The sequence below is a fragment of the Drosophila tropicalis genome, unplaced genomic scaffold, assembly GCF_018151085.1.
Source record: "Drosophila tropicalis isolate 14030-0801.00 unplaced genomic scaffold, ASM1815108v1 contig_158, whole genome shotgun sequence".
Taxonomy (NCBI): domain Eukaryota; kingdom Metazoa; phylum Arthropoda; class Insecta; order Diptera; family Drosophilidae; genus Drosophila; species Drosophila tropicalis.
In genome coordinates, this window is record NW_027172602.1 from 14,126,291 (window position 1) to 14,139,208 (window position 12,918).

Below are 12,918 nucleotides of genomic sequence, written 5' to 3' on the forward strand. Positions count from 1 at the left end.
AACAAGCTGTATGACAATTTACAGCACTCGTTTCTGTCATTGTTTATTTTATTTGTAAAGTTTTGCAATTGGATTTGTGCAAGTGTTTTTTTTTTCTTCTCCGTTGTTGGTTTACATGCTCTCTGTAGTATATTTGTCTAGTTTTTTATTTTACTTAATTAAACTAACAATGTTAGCAATGTGACACTGTATATTCACAAAGACAGAACTTACAATTTACTTCATGATATTGGAAATTAATCCACAAAGAAAATTTTCTTTGTCATGGCATTCCAATGATTATCATGCACATATATACATATGTATATGTATGTAAATTTAATTAGTTTTTTATTGGCTGGCCAAACTAAAAACGTTTGACTACCGTGTGAAGGATAGACAGATGAAGGCAAGAGATAATAAAAAGCAAAAATGTGGAGAAAACACTACAACGAAACAACTATTGACTATTGTCATATAAGAACAATTTTTCATAGTGAGACCTGACATTAATTTTGTGTCCATTGAAAATTCACTAATTAATTAACTTCTAAATCAAACTCATTGCAGCCGATTAAAAATCACTTAATTAGATACATATTTATGTTTGCTGGATCATACTTGTCTGAACTGACTTGTTCACTCAAAGGATGGGCGAATGAATGGAACTCTGCGCTATCATATTGCTAATATAATTACATTACACAAACAGAGAAAGAAGGCATCGTGGAGCAGGACACAGGGGTAATGTCTGTCAAATTGATTGAACATGGGTTGAGAGCAGAAAACTCTCTTATTTTCTATTTTTTCCATCACCCGCGAGAAAACTAAAGCTTAATCTGATAAGATTGTTTAAATTGCGACCAGGTATGGCGTAAAGGCAAAGCTTATTAAGCTCAGGACCCGGGACTCACATCCCTTGTCCTAATATAGCCCCGTTTTAGTTCCACCAATCCAATACTTAGATACCCAAGAGTAAATTTCATCGCATCAGTAAAGGCGTTCGTTGCCCATGATCAAACTGCTAATTAAATGCAGTCTATGCAGTGTGTTTAAACGTTATTAAAAAAAATGTCACTTTTCAATCGAAATAATAAAATAAAATGTGCTCCTTAGACAAGGTCATGCCTGGCCAGTATTGATTCATAGAAATATAAATATATCCTTACTTACGCCTGCTCCTCACAAAATGCGCATAGTTGGTAGTACATATATTTATTATGGAATAGATTGCACTTACCTGTAACGAGAGTAAAAGATGGGAGAAGAAAAAGAGATCGTTATTGATTGATTGTGAAATCAGTTAAAAATTTTAATTTAGGACATGTCCTCATATCAACTTTCCATTCAATTGCCTAGGAGTTCGTTTAAAGTGTTTAATAAGGTCAATTAGGTTATTGGTGTAAACCCGAATATCGGTAGTTCCGCAACTCCTAACTACTTGTTTGATTGTCCAAAGCAACCAGAAGATTGTTGTGACTTGACGTTTAGGTGTTTTCAGTGGGAATATTAAATTTATTCGACTTCCATAAGCTAGCTTATAAAAATGAACTAGAGTAGAAATGACTAAAGTACATTTTTTTTAACCTGAAGACGAAACCTCATCTCACAATTACCCAGCCAAGTTTTTGGCAGCTGTCAACCAAGCACTGCCTGTAACAGCCCGCTTTCAGCTTCAGCTACTAACAGGAAAGCTAGGTAAAGAGATTTCAAATATCCTGATTGGCCTTTACAATATGTATGTATAGAGTCTTACATTTTGTTATATTTTATTTCTATTTTCTGGTCTCCCTATCAACCAGGCCTCATCAACCGACCCGGCCAAGCAACATAAGTTGTCAGTTGCAGGCATGCTGTGTAACCTTTATATTTTGCATCCGGCTGCATAAAATGCTACTTAATAATTGCAATTTCCGTATACACCAACGTGAAAGCAACCCAAAAACAAAACAACGAAATGGCGAGTGAAACTTTTATATAGCTTATACGACCTGTTATCCGGGTGCACATCATGTCTGAAACTTAGCTAAAGCTGCCACAAACAACTTGCACATAAAGCTCAACGGAGCGACGCAAAAAGCTTTTTCACAAAGCTAAAGGGTCTTGCTTGTTTGGATGTATTTACGATGGTTCTGTTCTTAGGTAACAATAAACTTTTTCCCGATGAATCTTTTGACTTTCTAGCTTGAGCGAATCAAACACACATTGCGAATTGATATTAAAATAGATTTAAGTCATACCAAATACCAATAATAGCCGTACAATCCACCATTTGGTAAAGCAAGGCAAGAGTTCTGTGTGTCGTAGGTTCATGGCAAATCTGATTCGTGGGGCTTTATTTACCCAAGTTCTTTTCTATGAAGTTCATGCAGTTGTAGCGAGACTCAGATTCAGGCTCCGAGGACATCTCGACCGCAGTCCCTTTTGAACTTTTGGAAATTCATAAAAATATATGTGAGTCTCGTAACCTGGGTGTTTAATGTGGATTAAGAATATCCATGTGTAGGGTAGAAGTATTTATTTAGATATGTGAACATATTGAACAGTTAGTAATTATTTAAATTTTTACCATTATTTCATATCTTTTTTATATTATAAAATCATAGTCATAAGAATTATGCAAACTCAGTTGGACACCACAAAAATGTTTATGTTAATGGGCATTGAATTATTGATTAATTGGAAGTTATTTTTGGGGGGAAAGGCTATTAATAAATTCTGTTAGAATATTGGAAGAGAAATTGTCTACTTTTAGCATTTGTCATGTAGATAGGATACACGAACACACGCGCACATTTTAGCTGAAGTTCAATGACTACCAATATAACCATGCTGGTCCATTCAGGCGTGAATTATTGTCCTGGCAAAAGCAGGAGCAGCACAAAAAGCAGCTTATCGGAAATCTGTGACAAAAAGAGTTGGATCAGTGAGGCGGGGAAATTTGAAGGCAAGTAGACGTGGATTAGGAAGATGCCTATTGATGACATGGTCGATTGCTTGGGTGCCTCAATTATAGAGAGCAACAGCTGATTCGGCTTGCCTTCATTGTTGATTATGTAAATCAAATTGTCCAAGAATATTACATTTCAGAATCGCATATTATATATTGTCATAAGTCTTTGCATGAATGAATGAATGACGATAGAAACGATGCGAAAGTTAATTTCCATTTCTCTTTATACTTGTGTTTCTTGGCCTCTATTGTTTGTTGCGGTGAAATGAGAAGTGGCGAAAGAGTAACTAAGAAAGGATTGCCGTAAAATAAAACTTTGAAACATAATAAATGGAGGCGAAGGTGTGGCGGTTCCCCTGGGGGAATTTTCTCCCAAAGAAGTGAGATTTTAGCTAAAGAACTAGTAAAATTATGAAATTCTAAGAATATCCATTTCCCCTTTCGAAATTATGGGGGCAGGGAACTGGATGAGAAGGATGCGGCAAACTTCCGCAGGCATCAGAAGGTATTTCGATCGCACTTATTCTATCCATACTTGATCTATAAATTGCAAACGACCTATTTCAACTAAATCAAAATAAGTAAATGGTTTTGTGTTGAAATATCAATCTAGCATTGTACGGTTATTTTATTTTAAAGTTTCTTTCTCCGTCTGTTTGAATGACTTTAATTATCTGTCTATATGCATGAATAATTTCCAATGAGTCACACATAGACACGAACCCAAGCCCGAACCCTTGTGTTTTGTACAACCCAAATAATAAAATGAACACATACATTGTTCCTAATTTGTATAACATTTGTTTGTCGCTTGCTTTTTCGCAGCTTTGGTAAATAAGTGTTTTGTCTTTATTTTCTTCGTTTTTTGGATACTTTAAAATGTTGTCGTTTGCTATAAAACAAGGCCGCCACCTTTGAAAGGTTGTCACAAAATTATTTGGATTATCTGTGTAGAGCTCGTGGACGAAAAACAGAAAGCAAATTCAACAAATTAAAAAAAGAAAAATGAAGTTCAACAACGGAAAGCTACTGCTGATCGGCTTCTGCTTGGGTCTCTGTATGTCTCTTGTTTGGGCACAGAGCGCAGAAAGCGATGAAAACGAAGCTAACGAAATCGAAACGGGAGATTCAACTTCTAACATTGAAGATGAATCAGATGCTGCTGAAGCAACCGACGCCGACTCCTCCTCAGGGCCTGGCAGTACTTCTGAAACTGACGATTCGGGTGATGATGCTGCCGATAATTCTCCCTCTCCAAGTTCATCTCCCAAAAGTAACGCTAAGCGTGGAAATAAAAGTCGCCGTTCTAACACTAAGAATTCTAGAGCTAAAAAAACAAAACAATCTTCAGCAGCGAAGAAAACCAGAAAAGCAAAACAAGGCAGCAGAAGAGGTTCGAATGCTCGTCGCACCAGCAACAACAACAAGCGCTCCGCAAATAAGCGTCGTGGCAGGCGGGGTTAAACTTTAAAATTTAATTTTTCCTTTCTTTTATTTGGTTTGTGTTTTCTCTTGAATAATTAAAGCATAACGAAATGAATGAAAAGAAACTTTATACATATTCAAACGAAATAAAAATAATGTGGCATACTTTCTGGAGCATACACAAACAATGCATTTTTTACTGTGATTTAAAGTTAAAAGTATTTGGTAACCACCATCTATTAATTTAAATACCAAAAAAAAAAAAAAAAAAAAAAAACAAAATTGGATTTTGTGCTTTCATACAGCAGACGAATCTGTCAGAGGACAACTTGATAAATACCCATAATCTCTAATCTAAATTCTTCGTTATTTAATTTTGAATAAATCCATAACTTGAAAAACATTGCTAATTTTAGTTAATCAAAAACACAGCATTAAGTTAGGTAATGTGATTAAATTCTGAAGATCAAAGATGCATTGACCTCTTTTTTGATAAGCTCTTTATGTTGAGATTCGGTTGTAAGGACTATTTGGTAATTGCATTAAACATGTTTGTGCAATGCTTTTAATAAAATCGCCTAGTCTTTGTCTACTGCTGACTTGGACTCAAAGACAATTCAGAGTCCAAATATTCATATTGTGGACGTCTGGTGCCATGAAAAGTTATACCAGATATGTAAAGTTAAAAAAAGCAGCCATAGCTAGGTGAGATGTTTACACTTGTGTCTCTAGTTGTTTTTGGTATTATCCATGAACTCGGCCCATCTTTTGGCCTTCAACAAAGAGTCAGAAAGCAATCCATACGAAATTGAAGGTAAAACAGAAATAATCAAAAGCCCAAAGAAAGGAGAACAACAAACGAAACATAATTTAAATTGGCAAAAAGTAAATAAATGCTTTTATTATTTTGGTCACATTTGCACAGATGGTTTTAATTTTTCTTTGAAATTTTTGAACTAACTCATATTTGGTTTTGTTTTCATTTATTTTTCAGACCCCAAAAATACATCAAGACGGAGCTTTAGCCTCCGCCCCTGTCTCTGTCATTCGGGCGGTTAACGTGTAGCCATGTTTGCTTAATTTGCTTTAAACATTTCATTGTCAATAAGCCAAACTACAAAATGAACTTAACTGAAAAGTTAGTTGGCATAGGATATACTATCGAGTGGTGCACTTGGGCAAGGGGAGAGTGACAATTAGCGACTTACAATGAAATCAATTTGCAGTTAGTCGACTTAATCAAATTAGAAAAGTTCAGTGACAAAACTTTGGTAGGCCGCAAGGCAGAAACCCTTCTCTTTCCTCACACTCACACATTGTGGGAGTGGAAGAGAACGTAAGCGTGTTAGTAAGCAAGTAAGAAAGCTTGTGATTTTGTTTCTTGGAATTGGCGGGGAAAATTGGAAAGTGGCAAGATGCAGAAGGTAAGCAGCAAAGACACTGAAGCAAACATTTTGAATGGGCATTAAGCATCGTTTGAATAATTTATAAAGATGTCGTGGATAATTGAACAGGTTTCTGCCGACAAAAAGTCATTGAAGTGACTCCGTTTTATGATTTTCACCATCTTTCAAAAAAAAACACGAATGTATCGTCTATTCTAACCACTTCTTTTCAAATACTATAACACTTGGTCGCAAGATTTCTCTAATGAATTCCATATTTCATTATTTATAAAGTTAAACTAATTGTATAAAGAAGTTTGTAGAATAGATAAACAAAGGGCCATATTCTTAAAAAACAAAACCAGATGTTCAAACAACTGTGCTTAGATTTTTCTTTTTAAATAAGAATATTTTGAAAGAATCATTTGGTAGGCGCTGATAAATATGTTTTGTTTATACCCAGTAAATAAGAGTCTCTCTAGTATTAGTTCAGCTTTAAGCTTGTCCTGAACTGAAAACGAAGAGTTGAAATATCGTTTTTGCTTCTCATATAGACCAAAGAGAGATGAAAACAAAAAAAAACTGAAACTTTGGGTAGATGGAGATATCACTTGATTTAAATTTTCTCACATAAGAACTCGTATAATAGATTCTAAAGTTCTCCCATTGCAATTGTGGAATTTCTCTAGTTTAATAAACAAAAAGTAACTATTTCTCTTTCCACTTACCGCACATTGGCCAACGTGTGTCGTCTATTCTTCAGATATCTGCTATGATATTTTTGGAGATCTCCAATGGAACCCTGTTCGGCCTGCATTTTGCTAGTGGGCAGCAATTGCTGTGACGCTAGGGCCGATGCCGATGATGATGTCAAACGCTGATGCTGATGGGCGGCAACACTGATGCTGCTGCTATTCTGGGTATTTGTGTTTGTCGAAGTGCCGCTGGAGGCTAGAGTTTCGTTCGAATTGCTGCCAATAACCGTGCCGGCCACCGAGGATGACCCTGTGGACCCGATCGGCGCTAAGACAATACGCGACCAGCAGGACTTATGTGGTTTGCGAAACTTGAGTTTGATTCGCGGCGATGGTGTCGAACTGACAATGTATTCCGATGCTGAAGTGCCGGTGCCCGCTGTAGATGATGCTGCTGGTAGAGCTGCTGCTGCTGTCGATGAGGATGTGGTTCCGGATGAGTGATGAACACTCTCACAGCTGCCACAATAGTTGGCTATAAGGGGAGCTGCTGTTTGCACTGGCGGCTCCTCCTCGAAGATAATGATAGATTGTGATTGTTGCTGCTCCAGCTGTTGCAATTGCTGATGCTGTTGTTGTTTGGAGTTACCCTGCTCCGATTCCTCCTCCTCCTTGATGTGCGGCAGTGGCGAGGTTTGCGGTTGGCAACTGCAACGTGAGGATTGACTTGTAGCTTGTGGTGGTGGATTATTGGTTGTGCCTGTACTGGGAGCAGATGCAGTTTTCGTTGATATTGGATTCGAACTATAACTACTGCCAACGGAGGCTAAAAGACTGCTAAGGCTTGTTCCTGTTCCAATGCTGGAGGTGCCTATCGCTTGGTAAGTTGTTGCTGCTGTTGGAGCGTTTGCTATTGTTGCTGCAATCTGCTGGATCGCCTGCGACTGTACTGCTCCTGAAGTGGGCGATACACTGGCGTCACTCAATGTCTCGGGTTCTGCTCGACGGGGCACTAGACCGCTGGCCAATTTAGCTGCCGCTATATCCGCTGCACTAAGATCGTCCACGTCGTCGACTTCGTCGTTTATAAGGGTCTTCAACGAAATGGGCGTAGTTATAGAGGTCAATGAATGCTTCTTTTGATCAATAATGTCAGATGATTTCGGCTCCGGTAATTGCTGCTGATCCACTTGCTTCCCTTCTCGATTGTGTTGATTCACTTCACTCTTTACTCCCCTTTCCTGGTGGTTTGGATCGTCACCTCGTTCTTCTTCTATTTTGGCGTTGGTATTGGTACTGGGATTGAGATTACGATTGTGTTGTTGGTGTTGGTGGTGGTTTTCGTCGTCCGGTATTTGTGGCGCGTTTGGCGTTTGGGGCGGACTTGTGGCGGGGGCTGCTGAGCCGCTGCCCCCGCGACAAGGTAGGCAACAGCGAAACACTGTGCCACCGAAACACTTTAATTTCGGTTTCGATTTTGATTTGGATTTCAATTTCGATTTTTCCGCAGCCGCCGCCGCCGCCGCTTTATCTCCGCCGGCTATCTCTGTTGCAACTCCACAGCTGGTTTTCCTTTTGCTGCTACTGCTCCTTCTATTACTTTCTTCACTATTTCCCCTTGCCTCGCCACGACCTCCACCGCCACCGCTTCCTCCACCTCCACTGGCTGCCAGGCCGTTTGTAGTAGCTAAACAACTGTGTCCACCGTTTTTGCAACAGCGAACGCCGTCGCCTGAATGGCTACTACTTTGACTCTGCTGCAATTGAAAAAGATAAAAAAGAAAAACGAAAATATCAAAACAATGAGATGGGATTAATTAATTTTTGGGACCCATCTCAGTCTCTCAATCCCCCTTTTCAGTGCCCTATACTACAATTACAACTAAATCCACCTTGCCATTGGTTGACATAGGTTCCACGCATTTTTGGCCATTCGCATTTCTATTAAACGTCAAACTCTGCGTTAGCCTCGCCAAACGCATCATATCTAAAATGTATCTAGCCCGGCATTATTTCAATTCACTTTGTGCAACTCGTCGCTTGGAATGTCTGCAATGAAAAGGAAAGGAAAATCGAATGATAAAAAAAGTTGTCAACGTATTTAATTTAATTATATACTAAGTGAAGGTTCTTTAAATGCGTATTGTACCACTTGTTCTCACTGTCTCTAGAAATGTCTTTAATTTTCTTCTTTCTTTCCTCACGCCAAAAAGAGCGCTACAACTTACAGTTAACACTATGTGGGTTAGACATATATTTACCCAACATTTGCTAGCCCATCCATGGACACAGAGCAGCTGCACAAACTGACCCACATAGTGTTGCCAATGCCTTTGCCATCCACCCAGGCCGTGGTTCACGCTCTTTAATTAGACAACGAACTGCGATTTGTCACATTCATTTGCATGACACTACGCAAAACGGTAGATTTTGGTTAAGATCGAGTAAGCGCGCTAAAATGTGGCAAATAGTAAAATTGGCCTGGCTGTTGCCAATTTTACTAATCGCTCTATTGCCATATCATGCGGAGGACTATGAGGAATCATCAATTTTCTACAATAGTTTAGACTACCATCCGGAGGACTATATTGATTCGTTTACATCGCTGCAACAAGAAGATTACTTTGAATCGTAAATTTCGTCCAGTGAGAGTGAAAACGCACACAAATGTACATACATATATACATATAGTTTTTTTAAGTGAAAGTTTCTGTTAACCGTGAAATAAAGATAACTCATTGCATATTGCATACTTTTGGGCAAAGCTCCATCTTTTCTTCGTTCGTAGCTGACTGTGAGTCATCACCATCAATGTGGGGGGAATTTATATTCAACTATGGGCATGGTAAATATTTAAAGTCAAACGAAGCCAACTGCTATGGAACAGAAATATAATTGGTCTTAAATGTTAAATATTTGTACAGTCTTTGAGTCGTTGACGAGCGTATTGATAGAATGAGTTTATTTTTGTATATTTATCTCCCATTATTTTACTTGTTAAGTAAACATAAATCTGTTGCTGTTCTTTGAAATAAATGCAACCACCTATGTGGCCAAGGACATAAACCCGTTAAATTTTAAAATTTCTCATTACAACTTTGATTATATTATTATTTGGCTTCTTGCAATTTAAGATCTAATTGTTAATCATGATCGATGATTAGTTCCGTTCTGCTAGCCTTATTTATCATCCCGCTTTGCTCCTAACTATTGAAAAGTCCTTAAGTCCATTCATTCCATTCTGTCTCATCACTTGATATTATTGACATTTCATAGCCAACTATTCTTGACTTTTCATTTTTTGACATTGTTGTATATTCCATTTGGATGAATTCTGTTAACTGCTTGTTTTTCTGTTTTTCTTGTTAAATGTTTTTTAAATTTACGTTTTTGATCATCTTTTGATGGATGTTTACATTCTGACACATGTTGGACTGCAATCCAGCAAATATTAGAAAAGATATATATTTAAACAAATGGCCCTGTTAAATTGTTGTCCAAAACAAATGCACAAAGCATCGAATTGGCCAAGTAAAATGGCTAAGGCATTAAGAGCCCCTTTGTTTTGAGAAGTTCATGTTCGTTCAAAGCTTGTGTCTGCGAATCAGTTACGTTTGTTTTTACTTCCACTCGTATTGAAATTATTTGTTTTTGGGTGGGTAAAAACCCACTGAATGCACAAAGGCCCAAACAAAAATCAACTGCAGGCATCAGATCGATCTGCAGTATAAAAACCGTCAGCAGTGGCTTCACTTCACATAGATACGAATTGGCAATTGAACACATTCATCCACATTATATTTCACTGTTTTCTTTTAAGCACCATGAGAAATTACTGCGTTCTTCTCTTTGCTGTTTTGGCTTCACTACTGATTGCCCGAACATGGGCTCAGACGGGCACGGCCGCCACTACCACCACAACTACAACAACAACAACAACGACTTCGACGACAACATCAACGACGACGACGACAACAACAACAGCCAGTTCATTAACTGACACTACTTCTTCAACAGAGAAGACTGTTAATAGAATCAAAACCAAAACAGTAACTATAACTAAAGCATGTCGGAGAAAGTGTGGATGTAAAAAGGGTTGTGGATGTGGAAGCAAATGTGGTTGTAAGAACAAGAACAAGAAGAAAAGGATAATTCGCCGCCGTAAGAGGGTTGTCACCAGCAACTGTGCCAAAACTGGTTAGCCTATCAACAACTTTCCGTGATCCAAGATGATGTCCTCTTTTGTTTAATTTCTGATATATATTTTTGTTTTTGAACGCAAATACAACAATGTATTAAATAAATTTATTAAAAAAAATCACAAATATTTATTTTAAGACTGTCTCAGCAAAATTAAACATTTGCAAGGTAAGACATAGATCAGAGACACTCAAAGTCCAACACATTCGGCAATTCGTTTGGAACGGTTGGGAAATTCCCTACATTATATAGAAGAAGGATCTAATTTAATTGGTCCCTTCAAAAATTTGAAACCATTCGTTTTGCCCATTTTAGTATAGATCTACGGATCATTATTGGATTTATGTAGCAAGACGAGTTTTCCTCTTCTTAATCATTGCCAGCAAACAAAAACTTCGAGGCATGCCTCTTGTTCAGTGCCACAAATCATCCTAGGAACTCATTACATCAAACTTCTTCATAGCAAAATAATTTTTTGTAAGTAATTGGCGTATTGATTTCAGTTTCTTTGCTTTTAGTTGAAATTATTCTTTCATGTCTATCAATGTATGTATAATGTGAATACATGTATTAAAGGTAAAGCTCTTAGAGCAACAGTTTTGCAACTATGTTTGTTTGTGTGATCGGCAAACTGAATAAATGTTTTTATAATACGTTTACCTTGCCTTTTTTCTTGTTAGCAAACCACATCCACAGTGAACGAAAGGGTTAAGCCAGAAACCTCAAACGAAGCCGCAGAGTTTTATATTTAAACATGTTTTTGGGTGAAGAGGAAAACTCATTTGCCTTTTTTATGCTGCTTAATTTTTTTCCCCCAAGGGAGGGAGTAAGCTGGCTGTAGGGCAAGGTGAAAATAACTTGGCATTTAAAACCCACTGAAACTTAGAACAAACGGCATGAAACAAAAACACTTCTGCTTATTTACTTGCCACTACGAGTCAGTTTAACGCGAGGAAGCCCCCAAAAAAACAAGAAATTTGTTTTGTTGCGTCATAAATTATTCAATATAATACAACATAGTTTTGGGTGTGCAAGCCAAATGTTGTCTGCCGGCAGAAACTATGCAAAACAACAAAACCAGAAACCAATGAACTTTCAGCAAGCAAAGCCAAAATAAGTAGAAACTGATGCAAAGCCTAAAAGCAGGCAATGAAGTTCTAGTCTTATTATCTCCTCAAGTATATGAGTGGATCCTTGAGATATATTACACAGATACGCTGTATCTTAATACCTACAAATCGATTTCAATTTGAGACAATTTCAAAATTAATGTATCCATGCGTCTGTCTGCGGAAATGTTGAATGTCAAATGATGAGTAGCAGCAACAACATTAATAAATCAATAGCAATTTGATAGGGAATAATTTCAAGAGACGTATTCCACATTCCATAATCATGAGTGTGTACGGGTATTTTTGGCCTCGACTAAACTCTTCACTCCCAACCTCTTCCTTTGTTTCTCCAACTCCATCTCTTCGACTATCTGTGTGACAAGCGTGTGGAGTTATTTTATTGATTGATGGGCTCAAATCAAGTCGAATAACAGTATTAAGAGCAACTACCTATAAAATATGTGTGTATGTATGTATGTTTTTCAAAGAATCGGTAATTTAAAGAACTGTTTAAGAACAAATTAATTTGGAGTTCCAAAAAGTATGCTAAAAATAGTCAGTCAGAAGCACAGTTTTGTCGTATACGATATTCATTTGTTTTTTAAATACTTTTGTTCTTTGATCTTATTAAACAAAGGCATCAAAATGCGAAAAAGTTCTGGTAAAAACGCTTAGAAAATAAACCCAAAATACAAATAGATAGAATCTACAAATACAAAAATAAAAACAAAACATGTTGGCAAAAAAAAAAGAATAGAAGTGTACGAAATTGGGAATTCAAAAATAAATAAATAAACAAAAAAAAAAAAAAAAAAAAAATGCCGTGAAAAAATTAAATATTTGCTTTAAATTTGTATAAATTAGAACTAATTCAGTTCACACACACACACACACGGTCACCTTCAGACAATTTTTACTGTACTATTTATACAGCATACATGTATAGTGTGCACGTTTACATGCATGTGTATGTGTTTATGCGTCCATATGTTGTTGAGGCGTGGCTTGTGACTGTCACTGGATGCTTGGGTAATGCTAGCGTGATTTTCCAGCGTGATGGAAAATGTACATATGTATGTAGGAAAAACAAAATCCTGCCACAGACCAGACGACAGACCGCCTGTGGCTCCTATTATTGTTGTTGGCGTGCCTAATGAGCAATTTAATTA

The 12,918-nt window shown here is 37.3% G+C and overlaps 2 protein-coding genes across 6 annotated transcripts in view; one reads left to right on the top strand and one right to left on the bottom strand.

The window, feature by feature from the left end:
• The window catches only part of dnc (phosphodiesterase dunce), a 161,790-nt gene that overhangs the window by 100,321 nt on the left and 48,551 nt on the right, over positions 1-12,918 (bottom strand). For 4 of the 5 annotated variants that reach the window (XM_068283567.1, XM_068283566.1, XM_068283565.1 and 1 more), the window contains exons 1-2: positions 8,330-8,362; positions 6,471-8,194 (exon numbers count right to left, since the gene is read on the bottom strand). In XM_068283567.1, coding sequence (XP_068139668.1) covers positions 6,471-8,194; positions 8,330-8,347 — 1,742 coding nt within the window. In that variant the 5' untranslated portion in view covers positions 8,348-8,362. Of the gene's footprint in view, positions 1-6,470; positions 8,195-8,329; positions 8,363-12,918 lie in introns of those variants that run through there. The other variant, XM_068283568.1, reaches the window with a different exon arrangement.
• ng4 (new glue 4) lies at positions 8,896-9,072 on the top strand. The gene has a single exon (XM_068297893.1). It carries the CDS (start codon positions 8,896-8,898, stop codon positions 9,070-9,072), a length of 177 nt encoding a protein of 58 aa, XP_068153994.1.

Excerpts from the sequence above, each read along its gene's own strand:
- ng4 (XM_068297893.1), top strand. The coding sequence starts at position 8,896 with ATGTGGCAAATAGTAAAATTGGCCTGGCTGTTGCCAATTTTACTAATC.